The 14,456-nt window shown below is 39.2% G+C and overlaps 1 protein-coding gene across 5 annotated transcripts in view; it reads right to left on the minus strand.

Moving 5' to 3' along the window:
• GAREM1 (GRB2 associated regulator of MAPK1 subtype 1) overlaps positions 1 to 14,456 on the minus strand; it is a 200,386-nt gene that overhangs the window by 42,394 nt on the left and 143,536 nt on the right. For all 5 annotated transcript variants that reach the window (XM_031658758.1, XM_031658757.1, XM_009192577.4 and 2 more), the window contains exon 3: positions 2,931 to 3,061. In XM_031658758.1, the coding sequence (XP_031514618.1) occupies positions 2,931 to 3,061 (131 nt within the window). The remainder of the gene's footprint in view (positions 1 to 2,930; positions 3,062 to 14,456) is intronic.

The following is a 14,456-nucleotide window of genomic DNA, read 5'->3' on the forward strand; positions in this document are numbered from 1 at the left end:
CAAGGTATCTTTTAAAGACAAATTTTAGTTCCAAATTAAAAATAACGTTTCATTTTTAAACAAATGTATAAATAGTACTAGTATTCACCAGTACATTTAAAATTTCAAGTTTAAATTTTGCTACAGTTTGGGAAGAAACCCAGAACTAGAGTTCCCATTCTTTCAATACTTTTGCTTTATTTTATATTCTCATTATGATTAATTTCAGTTTGGACTTGTAAATACATATATCAAAATACATATGTATATTTATTTCTAATAATAATTATGTCTTTTGACTATCATGATGCCAGATAACTATCAATTTTTAACTGCAAGTGCTTTTCTCAGTGGTTTATCCTTTTGGTTTAATTTATGCTGTATCTGAAGTAGAGGACAGAGGGTGAAATCTTCTAAGGAGGTTTGAAATCTTTCTTTAAAAAACTGCTTCTTGGATAATAGCTACATTTATGAGTAAAGAGTATTGTTTTTAATTTTTTCCTACCTTCTCCATGAGAATAACCAAAATCCCATTTCTTTAACTCCTCCCCTGCTTAGTTCTTAGTTCTCACACAGACACAATAATCCAGTCTTTTTTTTTTTTTTTTTTTTTTGAGACAGAGTCTCACTCGGTCACCCAGGCTGAAGTGCAGTGGTGCAATCTCAGCTCCCCGCAACCCCTGCCTCTTGGGTTCAAGCAATTCTCCTGTCTCAGCACCCCCACAAGTAGCTGGAATTACAGGTGTGCGCCACCAGCCCAGCTAATTTTTGTATTTTTAGTAGAGATGGAGTTTCACGTTGGTCAGGCTCGTCTCGAACTTCTGACCTCAGGTGATCCAACCGCCTCAGCTTCCCAAAGTGCTGGGATTATAGGCATGAGCCACCATGCCCTGGCTTAATCCAGTCTATTTTTAATTAAAGAAGACCATGACTTCCAGCCTTTATTTTTGGTCCAGGTAGTATCCAGACAAACTTTTCGATAACTATCCTTAGTTTATTTATTTACTTGAGTGTTTATCACTAAGCACAAAACCTTTTGTGTATATCTTTATGTAAATTTCCTGAGGTTCCTATAACAATCCTTCTTTGAATAGAATTGAATAATGTTTTAATGACTCATGCAAGCTAGAGGTGATGGCACCTTAAAACTCCATAAGTAACAGACTAGAAATATTAAATATTTATGTTTGCACAGCACGGAACTCAACCCAAATCCAATTAGTTTTATGAATGCTGTAAGCTCACATTTCACACACTTAACTGTGCCTTTGAACTCTTAAATGATATTCTCTATCAAACACATTTTAATGAATACATTCAGTCATGGTACTCTATATTTAAAAAAGAACTCTAACAAAATGTATAAATTTCAGTATTATCCTCTCAGTCATTCCTGATTTAATACAAATTCACCAAGAAAAGTTGCTAAAGGCATTTTTAAAAAACAGTATACATGAGCAATATGTGACCACAGATGGAAATGCTACATTTTAATACTGGAGAAAATCTTTAAAAATCACTTTAAAATTTACATTTGATTTCTTATTGTTTATTAGCAAATGAAATATTTTCCTAGAAAGGAGTTTAAAACTACTAACTTTCCTTTCTGAAAAAAACTTCTTTTTTTCATTTAGAGAATTCTAAATATGTTTTAGGGAGAAATTTAAATCATATCAAAACACTAAAGGAATAGGATTTAACTTCTGACCAATGAGTCTAGGTATGTTTAAAAATGAACATGTTTGCACAAGTTTTCACTGTAAACAAATGCAAGCTGTCTTGACCGCTCATATGCTAGGGCCACTGAAAAAGTTAAAAATGATAAATATTTTTGTATGTAAGCATAATTTACTTAGTAAAGATTTTTACAAAATATAAAATCTCACTCATCTTAATAATAAAACTAAAAGAGCGTAGACCAAAGCAGCTGTATTTTAGAACTGGAAGAAGAAATGACTTAGCTTAGACAATGAAATGGGCAGAACCATTTCTCCAATAAGGGGCTGTTCTGGACATCTCCTCCCTTTCCTGAAGAGTGTGGGTGGAGTGACTCATCCACAAAGACACTGCTGCATTCTTGGGCCAACACACCATGTAGTCTGTTTTTCACATAGAGTGGATTTCTAAGAAACAGGAATCTTGCCCCCCTAAACCTTGAAATGTTCAGAGAATGTGATTTAGGTGGACTTTGGGCTGAAATGACATTAAGGAGAAAACCCCTTCAATGTGAACACTTTCTAAAGTGTTTTATAACTGTGGGTATTGCTGGAGAAAACGTAGAGGATTTGCAGGCAATACGATGGGCCTGGTTGGTGGCTTGCTTCTCTGGTCAGTCCCTCTTCAGCAGCAAGTCTAGTCAAAGAACCTCGCTCAACATCTGGACGGGGACTGTACTGTCCTTTTAAGAATGCAGAACAAATGGAGCACAGCAAACACTATATAGCTTTTCTCTGGGCGACATCAGTTTTCTTTGTGTATAGTGAAATAGATAGTCCACAAAAAATGGAATGAATACATGCTGACTTCAAGCAATGCTTAGCAACCTAGTCTTTCTCTGTATTTTTTTCTTTCTTTCTTTTTAAGTAAGTGCTTGGTATTCTTTAGTTTTATCATATCCCTTTTGCTCCCGGAAGTGGAGATCTGGCTAAACACTGTTACATATTAGGAAATGAAGTCCAAATTAAAAAAAAATATCACTTATCTGCCTCAACAGCTACAGTTTTGAACTCAGATATCAGTTTTAAATTCTAACAAAAGATAATGCTAATAAATACAGAAGTAGTCAGGGAGTCAGGGCAGCTACAATATACGTGGTTTTTGGCTACTGCCACTAACCCATTAGGAAGGTGAAACTCTCCTGGGAGACAGAGATGAACACTTACTGTGTACATCCAGACTTGAAAGTTAAATTATCTTTAGTGAATGTAAATATTTGGTGCTTCAAGAGCTACCTTCACGTTGAATGTGATATCCTCCATGACGTACACGCGTTCAGGAAATGCCTTAGCCACCTCCTCCACACTGTTGAAATATTGCACTGGCTCCTTTATATCTCGGTCTTGTTCCAGCAGCTTGAATTGCCCTAAAACACATGATAAACAGAAGAGATCTAAGATGTTTATGCTGGACTGCTGTTACCACGGCAACAGCATCCTCTCTCTTTAGTCCAGCCCTTCCTTGTCAAAGATTCCTGTTCATCATTAATTTTTTTAAAAAAGGCATTATGGTAGGTTCCATCAAACTAGAAGGTAGAGAGATTTTAAAATCAGCTTTAAAATGAAAATAAACTGCATTCTTTTTGTTTACGTTTAGAGTTTATTCCCAGATGTCCAAAATCAAACTGAATGAATGCTTACTTGCTGTTTGATCTCAAAGTGAAAACTCACTTTGTTATAAATGGTTGTTTCTAACAGTAAGTTAAACATTGAAGTTACCTTGCCCATTAGTTGTAATAAGAACCACACATTTACATTCTAAAACCAAGTCTTAGAAGCCTGGGAGAGCTAAGTTTTTAAAATTAGTATTTACATTTTTTTTTGCAAATAGAACAAAACGATATAATGGATTCCTGGCTTTCACATAACTCATATTCTTGGTTACAACAATATGCAGGTCATGTCTAGGGCTCATGAGCTGCTGTAATGTGTGATGCTGCTGAGGCAGAAGCATGGAGCAGCAGCAGACAGCTGTCTGGTGAGCTTCCTCCCAACCACTGAGCCCACCAGCCACTCAGCCTCTGGAGCTCCATGTGGCTCCTTTCTTTCCTTTTACTGCTATATATGAAAATCATGCGAGTAGGCCATATCACGGTCTCCAAAATTCACAGGATTTATGAAGAACTTTGAACATATTCCTAAAATATCAAGGATCTATCATGTTGTTTACATTTTCAGTATCTGTGACCCTGCTGCAGCATTTGAGAAGAACGGTTTTCAGTTTGGAATCAAGACCATACGCAACCATGTCAGGGATACAGTGAATCCTGGCTATAATATAATACTCCAGAAACATAAAAGGAATTAAAAGCTATCATGGGGCAGATCTCTCAGGCAGAAACAGGAAAGCTTTCATTCATAATCTCAACACAATTTTTTGAGCATCTACTAGGTGAAGACATTATTCTAGATGCTGGAGATCCATCAATTAATGGAATTAACACAAATCTCTGTTCTCCCAAAGCTTACATTCCAGCAGGAGATGGATACTATAATACACGAGTAAGAGTATACCATGGTAGAAGGCGAGAAGTGCTATTAAATTTAGGGCAGGGTGTTGGGGATGGAGAGTGCAGAGAGAACAGTCAGTGTTGCTGAGACGGTGACCTTTGGTGTAGGTGAGGGAGGGTAGTGCTTGGTAGTTGCAGGTAGAGGTCTCAGAATTCTAAGACTAGGCAACAGTCTGCCCAAAGACTCTCAGGTGGGTGGGGTGCCTGCCTGGTGTACTGCCACTATGGCTGGAGTGGGATAAGGGAAGAAGGAAAAGAAAGAGCAGTAGCAGGTGGGCAGACTGTATACGGCCTTTAAAGAGTTGCACTCTTCACCTGAGTGGAATGGGGATTTGAGTAGAGATGAGGTGATCTAACCAATGCTACAGAAGGATCCCTCTAGCTGGCATGTTGAGAAGATCATAAACGTGCAAGGCACAGAGGAAAACAACACCAGGTAGAAGGTTCCCACAATAATTCGGGTATGACATGGCAGGGGCTGGGAAGTGGTGAGAAAGTGTGAGGATTCCGGCCTGAACAACTCTGAACAGAGCTGACATTGACTGAGACGGGGCAGTTTTGGACGGTGAAGGGAGCATCAGGGGTTCAGTCTGGACAGGTAAGTCTGAGATGTCTATTGGACATGCAAACAGATGTTCAAAAAGTTCTTAGATAGACACAGAAGTGTAGAGGTCAGGAGAGAAGTCTGGCTGGAAAGAATAAATCTGGCAGTCATCAGCACACAGATGCTATCTGAAGCCACGACATTTTGATGATGATGACCATGGGCTTGAGTGTGGACAGAGAAGAGGTCTAAGGTTTGAATCCTGGGAGACTGAGAAGGACTGGCCAGGGGAGTGAGAGGAAAACCAAGAGGGGTGCATCCAAGAAGCAAGGTGCTCTGATTCCTCCCATGAGCAGGGAGGGGATGTCAAATGCTGCTTACGGGACAGTGAAATGAGGACTGAAAACTGTAGGATTCAGTAACTTGTATTTAATTGAGGACTTCAACAAGAGCAGCAGAAGAGCTAGGCCAATGGCTTGGCTGAACTGGATTGAAGGCAGCCTGGGAAGAGAGAAACTAGAAATAATAAGAATGGACACCAGACGATATTTGGGGAGTTCTGCTATAAAATAGAGAAGAGAGATGGCACAGAGGCTACTGACAGGAAGCAGAAGTGAGATATAGGGAATATTTTTATTTTCCTTAGTATGATGGGAGAAGAAACAAGCATGCTTGCATGCTGATGGGAACGACCAGCAGAGGGGGACAAGACGATGACAGGAGGAATGACTGGAACCCAATCCTTGAGCAGGCAGAGAAGGTGCATCTGATGTTGAAATGGAGGAGTTGCCTTCAGACAGGAGCACAGGTCGTTCATCTCCAGCCCCAAAAGGTGCAGCAGTGGAAGCTGTTGGAAGCTTCCAATTTTTCCAGCCAAAGTTGGAAGGAAGGTATCGGTTGAGAATAAGGTTGAGAGAGGAGTTGTTAGAGGGTTAAGGAAAGAGGGGAAGGTTGTTAAAAAGTCCAATCAGAGTGAACAACGTAATATGATTGCTGGGCAGCATTTTTAAAGTTCCTACTTGAGGTTCATGGTCATTAACTAAAAGTAAAACCACAGAGTACGGTTGTGTTTTTGTCCAGCCAAAGTCAGATGCACAGAGGCTGGCACAAAGTAGCCAGAGATTCGGATTCAGCCAGAGCTGAGACTACCAAGTGAATATGAGAAGTGAGAGGGGCAAAGGAGTCAGGATGTCACAGGGAGCAATTATGCCATCTGAACATGGACCTGAGCTGGATAAAATAGGCACAAGATCCTGGGTGGGAGGGAAGGGAGTCCAGGAAAAAAGTAATGGGATCAATGGATCATGGATTTTGATGGAATTGAGTTTTGAACCCTAGAGGGAGTGAGCGCAAAAGCCATGCAGAGGAGAGAAGTCAGTGCATGCAGTTGAGAAAATGGAATGATGGAGTTGTTGGTGATGATGTGGTCTAAGGTGATGATGTCTGCTAAAGGCTGAGATGGCAAACAGCTAAAGGACTGAGAAGCCCAGGGGTATTAAAAGGATCATATTTCCAAGGAAAATCCTCCTTGATAAGGAGAGAAGTATTTCTGGAGAGAATAACAGTGAGCCAGGAACTAAAATGATGTCACAGTGAGGACAGAATCCTAGGCTTAGTAGGTAACTAACAATGATGAGGTAGTGGGTGATACAGTCTGATGAACAAGAGGTTTAAAGCCTGGTGGACAAGTGATTTAAAGCAAAGAGTTTTAGGGAATTGTGAAGTGGAATGGTAAAGGTGATGAGGAAGAATAAAGAGACCACTTACACTCCTCTACTTTGGGGCAAAAAATAGAGCTGTAACCTGAAAGGGCTTCTCTCAGGGAATATCCAAGTTTGGGTTTAACAAGATAAAAGTAATTTCAGAGGAGGCTTTAAGGATATAGACGTTTTGCTGGTGACGGACCATGAGGGAGGAGTTTTCAGGAGTTAAGAGGAAGGTGATAAGGAGAACACAGAGGATAAATCTAGACATGAAAGAACAGCTAATATGCCACGTAGAAATATGTAGGGGTATGAATAATACATTTGAATATACAGTATGAATATGTTACAGTACATACTTTTTGACAAAAAATAAGTTTCTTTTTTAAAAAAATAAGGCAATTTCAAAATAATACTTATTTAAACAAATTCTGGTGCTCGCTTTGGCAGCACATATACTAAAACAAATTCTGTCACAAGTTAAACTTTTCATTTGTCTCTATTCTTACCTGGTCCATGCACACATTCTTAACAATTATGGTGTTCTACAGTTTTATACCATGCCCTTGCCCGCCGAGCTGAGCATTTCCCCATACAATGACACCCGTGTCTGCACAGCATTTCATAATGGATTTAACTGTTTTTCCATTCTTACATAATTAGTTTGAGTTAGACAGATGCCTAATTTAACTGCAGACTCTGCCACTTTCAAGTTTTGTGGTGCCGGCAAGTTACAAATCCGCCTGAGCCTTGTTTCCTCACCTGTAAAACGGGGATACTTCAAGGGCTGCCATGAGGATTAAATGCTACAATGCATCCAAAGTATTTAACATAAGTGACCATTCAACAACTCCTAGCTTCTATTCCTCTTCTCAAGATGCATACAGATTGTCATTTCTTGGGTCACTTTTTTTTTTTTTTTTGGATAGAGTCTCACTCTGTCTCCTAGGCTGGAGTGCAATGGTGCGATCTCAGCTCACTGCAATCTCCTAGGTTCAAGCCATACTCCTGCCTCAGCCTCCTGAGCAGCTGGGATTACAGGCACACCACCACGCCTGGCTAATTTTTGTATTTTTAGTAGAGACAGGGTTTCACCATGTTGGTCAGGCTGGTCTCGAACTCCTGACCTCGTGATCCGCCCGCCTCAGCCTCCCAAAGTGCTGGGATTACAGGTGTGAGCCACCGCGCCCGGCCAATTTTTTTGATTAACAAAAGAAATTATAGATTTGGAATATGAACACAATTCAAGCTATCATTAAGCCAGGTATATTTTCATGAAAACCTGCAAATGGTATCTTTCCAAGAGTATTTAATAAGTTTAATTTATTGTAATTTTATGATCAATATTTTAGAAAAATGTTCTCAAGATGCAGGGATTCATATGTATGCCACTCATCAAGTAGTCCAGAGATGCTCAATCTCTGAGGTAAGAGGTTACCTGAAAGCATCATGCCTGTAATAAATTCCATTCTGTCCCTTCAGAAATGTACTCATAGGCCAAGGATGCATCCCTGCACCCTAATATATCAAACATTACACTACAGACTATCTAGCAGATATAGATACACTATAGAGCTATCTAGCGGAAATATAACAAGCCACATGTGCAATTATATATTTTCTAGTAGCCACATTTAAAGAGAAGAGGTAAAATTTAAATAACACATTTTATTTAAACCAATACATCTAAATTCAATATAAACATCACTAATGATGTGTGTATATATGTATATATATACACTTTTGCATTAAGTCTTTTAAATCTGGTGTATGTTTTACACTTAGGGATCACCTCAGTTCAGACTAGCCACATTTCAAATGCTCCATAGCTCCATGTGGCTACTGGCTGTCATATTGGACAGTAGGTACAGGTCTCGAATATCTCTGCATTCCCTTAAAACTGTGATTGCAGGTATTGTTCAAGTCCTTAAATAAAGATTACATGATAGAATCCTCTTTGGGAAAAAGATGTATTTCCTGAAAAAGAAAAATGTTTCTTCTCATGAAATAAGAAGAGCTTTCGAATTCCTATTTTCCTTTTTGCCTTGTATGCCATGATTGCCGATTTTCTGGCTTAAATAACAGAATCTTGGTTTTTGATATAACCACCTTTATCCCCTTGTTTCCTAACTTGGGTTCTTGTTCTTTAATTATTTTTCTATTGTGTCTGTGATCTTGTACTATCAGCAGCCTCAAACATATTTTGGCATATAGAACAAATGAATAATCACTTTTGGTATGGTCATAGAGTCCATATTACGTGTCGTAATCACCTGTGTTTTGTCATCCTGTTGGACAGAAAGACTTCAGAATCACATATGCACGGGATCATGTATAAGAAATTCTATTGAGAACGATTAACACACACAGATAAGAGAACAAGGGGAAAAACTAACAGCTAAATATGACCAAAAGCTACAACTTTTAACATTTATGCATATAGTATATCAGATGAATAGGTTCCTTTCATTCGTTCTTTTAATTGTTTAGTGAATACCCAATTGTCAGTTAATTTCTCTCTTTTCTTTTCCATAGTGTTTTCAGGTGGTCCTGGAAGATTTTAATTTACATATTTGTGTACATATATTATATTTTAAACACTCTCCTGTGATGTTAAATTATTGAAAACCAAACACTACCTTACATTTCCTTATTTTTGAGACAATGTCTGGCTCTATTGCCCAGGCTGGAGTGCAGTGGTACCATCTTGGCTCACTGGCCCCCCAAACTCAAGCCATCCTCTCACCTCAGCCTCCCAAGTAGCTGGGACTACAGGCGCATGCCACCACACCCAGCTAATTGTTGTATTTTTTTGTAGAGACGGGGTTTTGCCATGTTGCCCAGGACAGTCTTGGACTTGTGAGCCTAAGCTATCTGCCCACGTCAGCCTCCCAAAGTGTGCTGGGATTACAGGTGTGAGTCACTGCACGCAGCCCTACTTTGCATTTCTTGCACCCCACAAATGTCTTTAAAATAGAAACAGCTAAAACCTATAAAATATTTTCTTAATGTAATGTTTAAACACTGGGTCACAATACACACATGACTTCCTGTTGCAGGAGTTGGCAAACTTTTTCTGTAAATATTTTAGGTTTCATGAGCTAAACAGTCTCTATTCATAACTACTCAACTCTGGCCATGTAGGGCAAAATCAGCCATAGACAATACACAAGTGAATAAGAGCAGCTGTGCTCCAAAAAACTTTATTTACGAAAACAGGCCACAGTGTGCTGACCTGTGTCCTGCTGGAAGGAGTGGAAAGTATAGGTCAGGGAAGTGGCAAGACAAGACATTAGAAGTGAAAATGGGCCAGGCGTGGTGGCTCACGCCTGTAATCACAGCACTTTGGCAGGCCAAAGCGGACAGATCACTGAAGGCAAGGAGTCTAAGACCAACCTGGCCAACATGATGAAACCTCGTCTTTACTAAAAATACAAAAATTAGCCTGGAGTGGTGGCACATGCTTGTGATACCAGTTACTCAGGAGGCCGAGGCAGGAAGAATCACTTGAATCCAGGAGGCACAAGTTGCAGTGAGCTGAGATTGCATCATTGCATTGCAGCCTGGGCAACAGAGCTCTGTTTCAAAAACAAAAGAAAGACAGAAAGAAAGACAGAAAGACAGAAAGAAGGAAAGAAAGAAAAGGAAGGAAGGAAGGAAGGAAGGAAGGAAGGAAGGAAGGAAGGAAGGAAAAGAAAATGACTAGTCCTTTTATTGCATACCACTGAACAGTCATACCAGGGTCTCTTGTAAGGTACCTGAAATCACATTCTAAGTTGCCCATGTTTGTCTTTGAAACGCAGTTTTCCCTTTAACTAGGCATCTAGTATCAACAAGTAAAAGCTGTAGAAGTGGACTTATATTAAAAGAATAATGTAAACAACCAGCAAACATGAAGGCCTACATTTTCTCACTGTGTTTTTGCAGGATAAAATTTCTATGAACTTTTATTTTGCTTCTTCTTTTTCTTCTTCTTCTTTTTTTTTTTTTTTAAAAAGAATGTAACATTCTCAGATTAGCCAACGTTAAGAACTCTGGGAAAAATGCTGAGTATTACTACCTCCTCTGTGATGGCTGTGGCCTGGAAATCGGAACTTGGAGTCCAATCTTGGAGACAATCTAAAGAGTTAAGAGCCAGTTTCCTGCCAAAAGTGAAATCAATTTACATGACACATATTCCCACAATCCCCACATGGAGGAACTAATTTTTTAACAGACCATTTCACGAATAACAGAGTCTTTGTGCCACAAAATAAAAACATTTGGAGATTGTTGAAAACATCTGTTCTGAGATGTTACTGTCAAACTCTGTTCTTGAAAGGGAGGAAGCTGCATTGTCTTTCAGGAGCTTTGATGGTTTCATAAAATGTCTCCATTGTAAGAGCTTTTCCATCTGCAGGCCCCTGAAAATTCCAGGCACAAATTCAACACCAATGACATGCTCGCTAACTATGGTTTAAATAAATTTATGGTAATATTTAAAAAGCAAAGATGGAAGCTATATTTCATGATATATTTCTAAAACTGTATTTCATAATTGACATTATGAAATAACTGTCATCTAGAAAATATCCATTTTGTGTGTGCCCCTCAAGATAGCCACAGTGAGTTATTTCAGAATGGACAACACATCAGTTAAGACGCTACAAATCCTTCCTTCATCTAAGTTTCGATCATCTGTATGGGGCTGAAGGGACTAAGCTTCACTCTCCTTTACTTAGAGGGAAAGGTCACTTGTCAGAAATGAAAAGTGGAAACAAATTTTGCTAATTAAGAAGACAGCAACAATGCTGAGATATGAAGAAATAAAAGGGGCTGGGCGTGGTGGCTCACGCCTGTAATCCCAGCACTTTGGGAGGCCGAGGCGGGCGATCACGAGGTCAGGAGATTGAGACCATCCTAGCTAACACGGTGAAACCCTGTCTCTATTTAAAAAATACAAAAAATTAGCCGGGCATGGTGGCGGGCACCTGTAGTCCCAGCGACTCCAGAGGCTGAGGCAGGAGAATGGTGTGAACCCGGTAGGTGGAGTTTGCAGTGAGCCGAGATTGCGTCACTGCACTCCAGCCTGGGTGACAGAGAGAGACTCCGTCTCAAAAAAAAAAAAAAAAAGAAAGAAAGAAAAAAAAGGGAGATTTAGAGGGGGTCAAATTCAGGTCTGTCCATTTTGCTTCTGGTTGGGAAGTTAGGCTTAGTGGGAAGTCCATTCTGTGCCACCCGTGAGGATGCAGCTCCCCATGACATGTGCCTCACTGTTCGCCATTATCGCTGGCAGTGAGCACGACCTGGGGTGGGCCCTCTTTTGCAGCTATAGTTTTACTGTCTGCCATCCCTTCAGCACGGCAGTCTACTTTGTGTATCAAATGAAAAGAAATGGAATGAGAGCTGAGGCCCACAGTGTCCATCTGTAGACCCACAACTCAAGTGAGCAACATTCTGTTGTCATCTCCTCCATGACTGGGAGCAGAAAAATGTTGCTGAAACCAGCCCAAAATGATAAAGTAGAAAAGAAAGCAAGAGCGACAGAAATGGCACCAGAACACCAAAGAAACCTAAAAATGGCTAATGTGAGGAACAAGATTAAGAAAAGGGAAGCCCAGAATGTTGAAAAGGCCATGAAGGGGAGGGCCCAGGTCTGTGATTCAGTGTGGTGCCTCCAGCATCATACCACACATGGCATAAAGCAGGTGCTCACTAAATAGTGAACGAATGAACTTTTCTTCTCTTACCTTTCTCAGAGACAGGCCACAGACAAAGTTAGATGGTTCCAAGTCAACTGTACAAACAAAATGCATTTAAAATGGCTCAAATAACTGGCCGTTCAAACCACTGGCCCATATCCAAATGTGATGAGATCAGCAATTCTCAAGTGACAGAAACAACTAGCCAGTTGCCATTTTTCAATAAGTAAATAAACCTGGGTAGGAATGTGGACTTACAAAACAATACCAAAGTTCAAACACATTCTTGTATTTTAATCTTACGTGCGCATGTAAGCTAGAGTTTCTATAGGATTAAAATGTAAAAGTAGGACTGTCCCATAAAAGATAAGCAGCACCTCATTTTGTATGGCACCAACCAATATATATTGCCTTTTTAAACTTTGTATAAATAAATGTTCACTTCCCCTAAGTGTATGAAACCTCATTTACCTAAACCCTTCATCAACAGTGAATGCTACCTCACTTCTTTCCTTGAGTAAGGTGGAAGACTTTTAAAAATTACCTAACATATGTACATGCCAAACAATTCAAAGAGTACTAGAGAGTGTAGGGTGAAGAAGTAATTCTCCCTCCCAATCTTACCCTCAGATCTTCTTGCTCAAGCAGCTGCTATATAGTATCTTGTACATCTGTCCAGAGGCAGTATCTGATATAGTCTACACACATAATGCCACCCTTTTCAAAACAAATGGTTGCATTCTGTACAGTTATTCCATCACTGCATAAAAATCTGTCTCATTCTTTTAAAGAATGGCACACTATTTCATCCCATGCATATACCATAACTAATTTAACCAGTCTGCTGTTGATGGACACCCACATTTATTCCAATCTTTTGCAGCCACAGTGATATTGAAGTTAAATATGCTTGTCCTGAAGGCTTTGAGTACTTAATCCAAGTACATTGGTGGGAAAATGCCTAAATGAGGAATTGCTAAGCCAAAGGGTAAATGCATTTTTATTCTTGATACATATCGTCAAACTAAGAGGTCTGTGTCCACTTACATTCTTACAACAATGCATTTCCTCAGGCTTTTCCTAATAGTTCATTACCAAACTGAAAAATAATCATTGCCAATCCAATAGGTGAAAAATAGTATCCCCTTGGAATTGTAATTGTGTTTTTCTTATTATAAAGGATATAATTATTTTATAAATAATTTATATTTTATATTCTGTGACTTTTCTGTTCATTTTCTTATTCCCAATCTTTGAAATTTCTGCTGACCTTAATCACAGTCTTAATGATAAAGAGAAAAACTTGAAATTCTACAACATGGCATTCCCTATTTTAAAATCTGATTCCCCACGTCACTTGTAGTTAGTTCCTAAAATTACTATTTTTTCATAGCAGAGGAAATGGAAGTGGAGTTGGGGGAAAGTAGGTATAAGGAACAAGTCTCAATACAAAGTCTCAAAACATACAACCATAGAGAATTGGAATTAAAACCAAAGAAAAGAAGGCATCAATCAAAAATAATGAACTGCACCATAGATAATCTGTGGTTATTTCTATTTATTTCTCCATCTAAGATTTTATAAAGCAAGTGGTCAGACCATTACTTTCAATTCTGAAACTCCATTCTTGAACTTAAGTAGGCCCAGAATTCAAAACTGAACCATTCTGGGATCTATGTTCTAAGCAGCCAAACCATTTCACACCATGCAAATTGGTTTCCCTAGTTTTTGAAAATAGGAAGACTGCACTTTTCATTGTATCTCACTGGTTAATTGCGTCTTCAAAATTACCAGAAGTTTTCTGAGACGAATTTATCATAAACATGATGGAACCTAAAAAGGTCTTAGATTGAACATGGTTGCTAATACATTATGAAATCTTGGCACTTCTTTCCTTGAAATCTCTTTGTCCTGAGCACTCACTGCTACTATTCTGGTTTTGATTCTCGTAACTCTGTAATGGTATTACTGCTTCATATTTTAAGCCTGTTTCCATCTCTGCCCTTCCATTATCACACATTCACCTTAAAATACAACCTAAAACAAACCCATCTCACTCAAGAACCTAAGTGTTCCATAAACACTCATAGAATAAATGAATAAATAAACATATAATAGCTCTTTAATCTCTAACCACCAAGCCCAGACTCCTCTGCCTTGGCTTTTGTTTAAGTCCCTCCATGACCTGGCTCCACTTAGGTTATGCAAACATTTCCCCGCCACCTGTGCAACCAATACTCACTCTTTCCACTTTGCCTTTGCTCATGCCCTTTTCTCAGTCTGTGCAAAAATACAGACCCTTTAAATGACATTCTGAGTTCTGT

The sequence above is a fragment of the Papio anubis genome, chromosome 19 (assembly GCF_008728515.1).
Source record: "Papio anubis isolate 15944 chromosome 19, Panubis1.0, whole genome shotgun sequence".
Taxonomy (NCBI): Eukaryota; Metazoa; Chordata; class Mammalia; order Primates; family Cercopithecidae; genus Papio; species Papio anubis.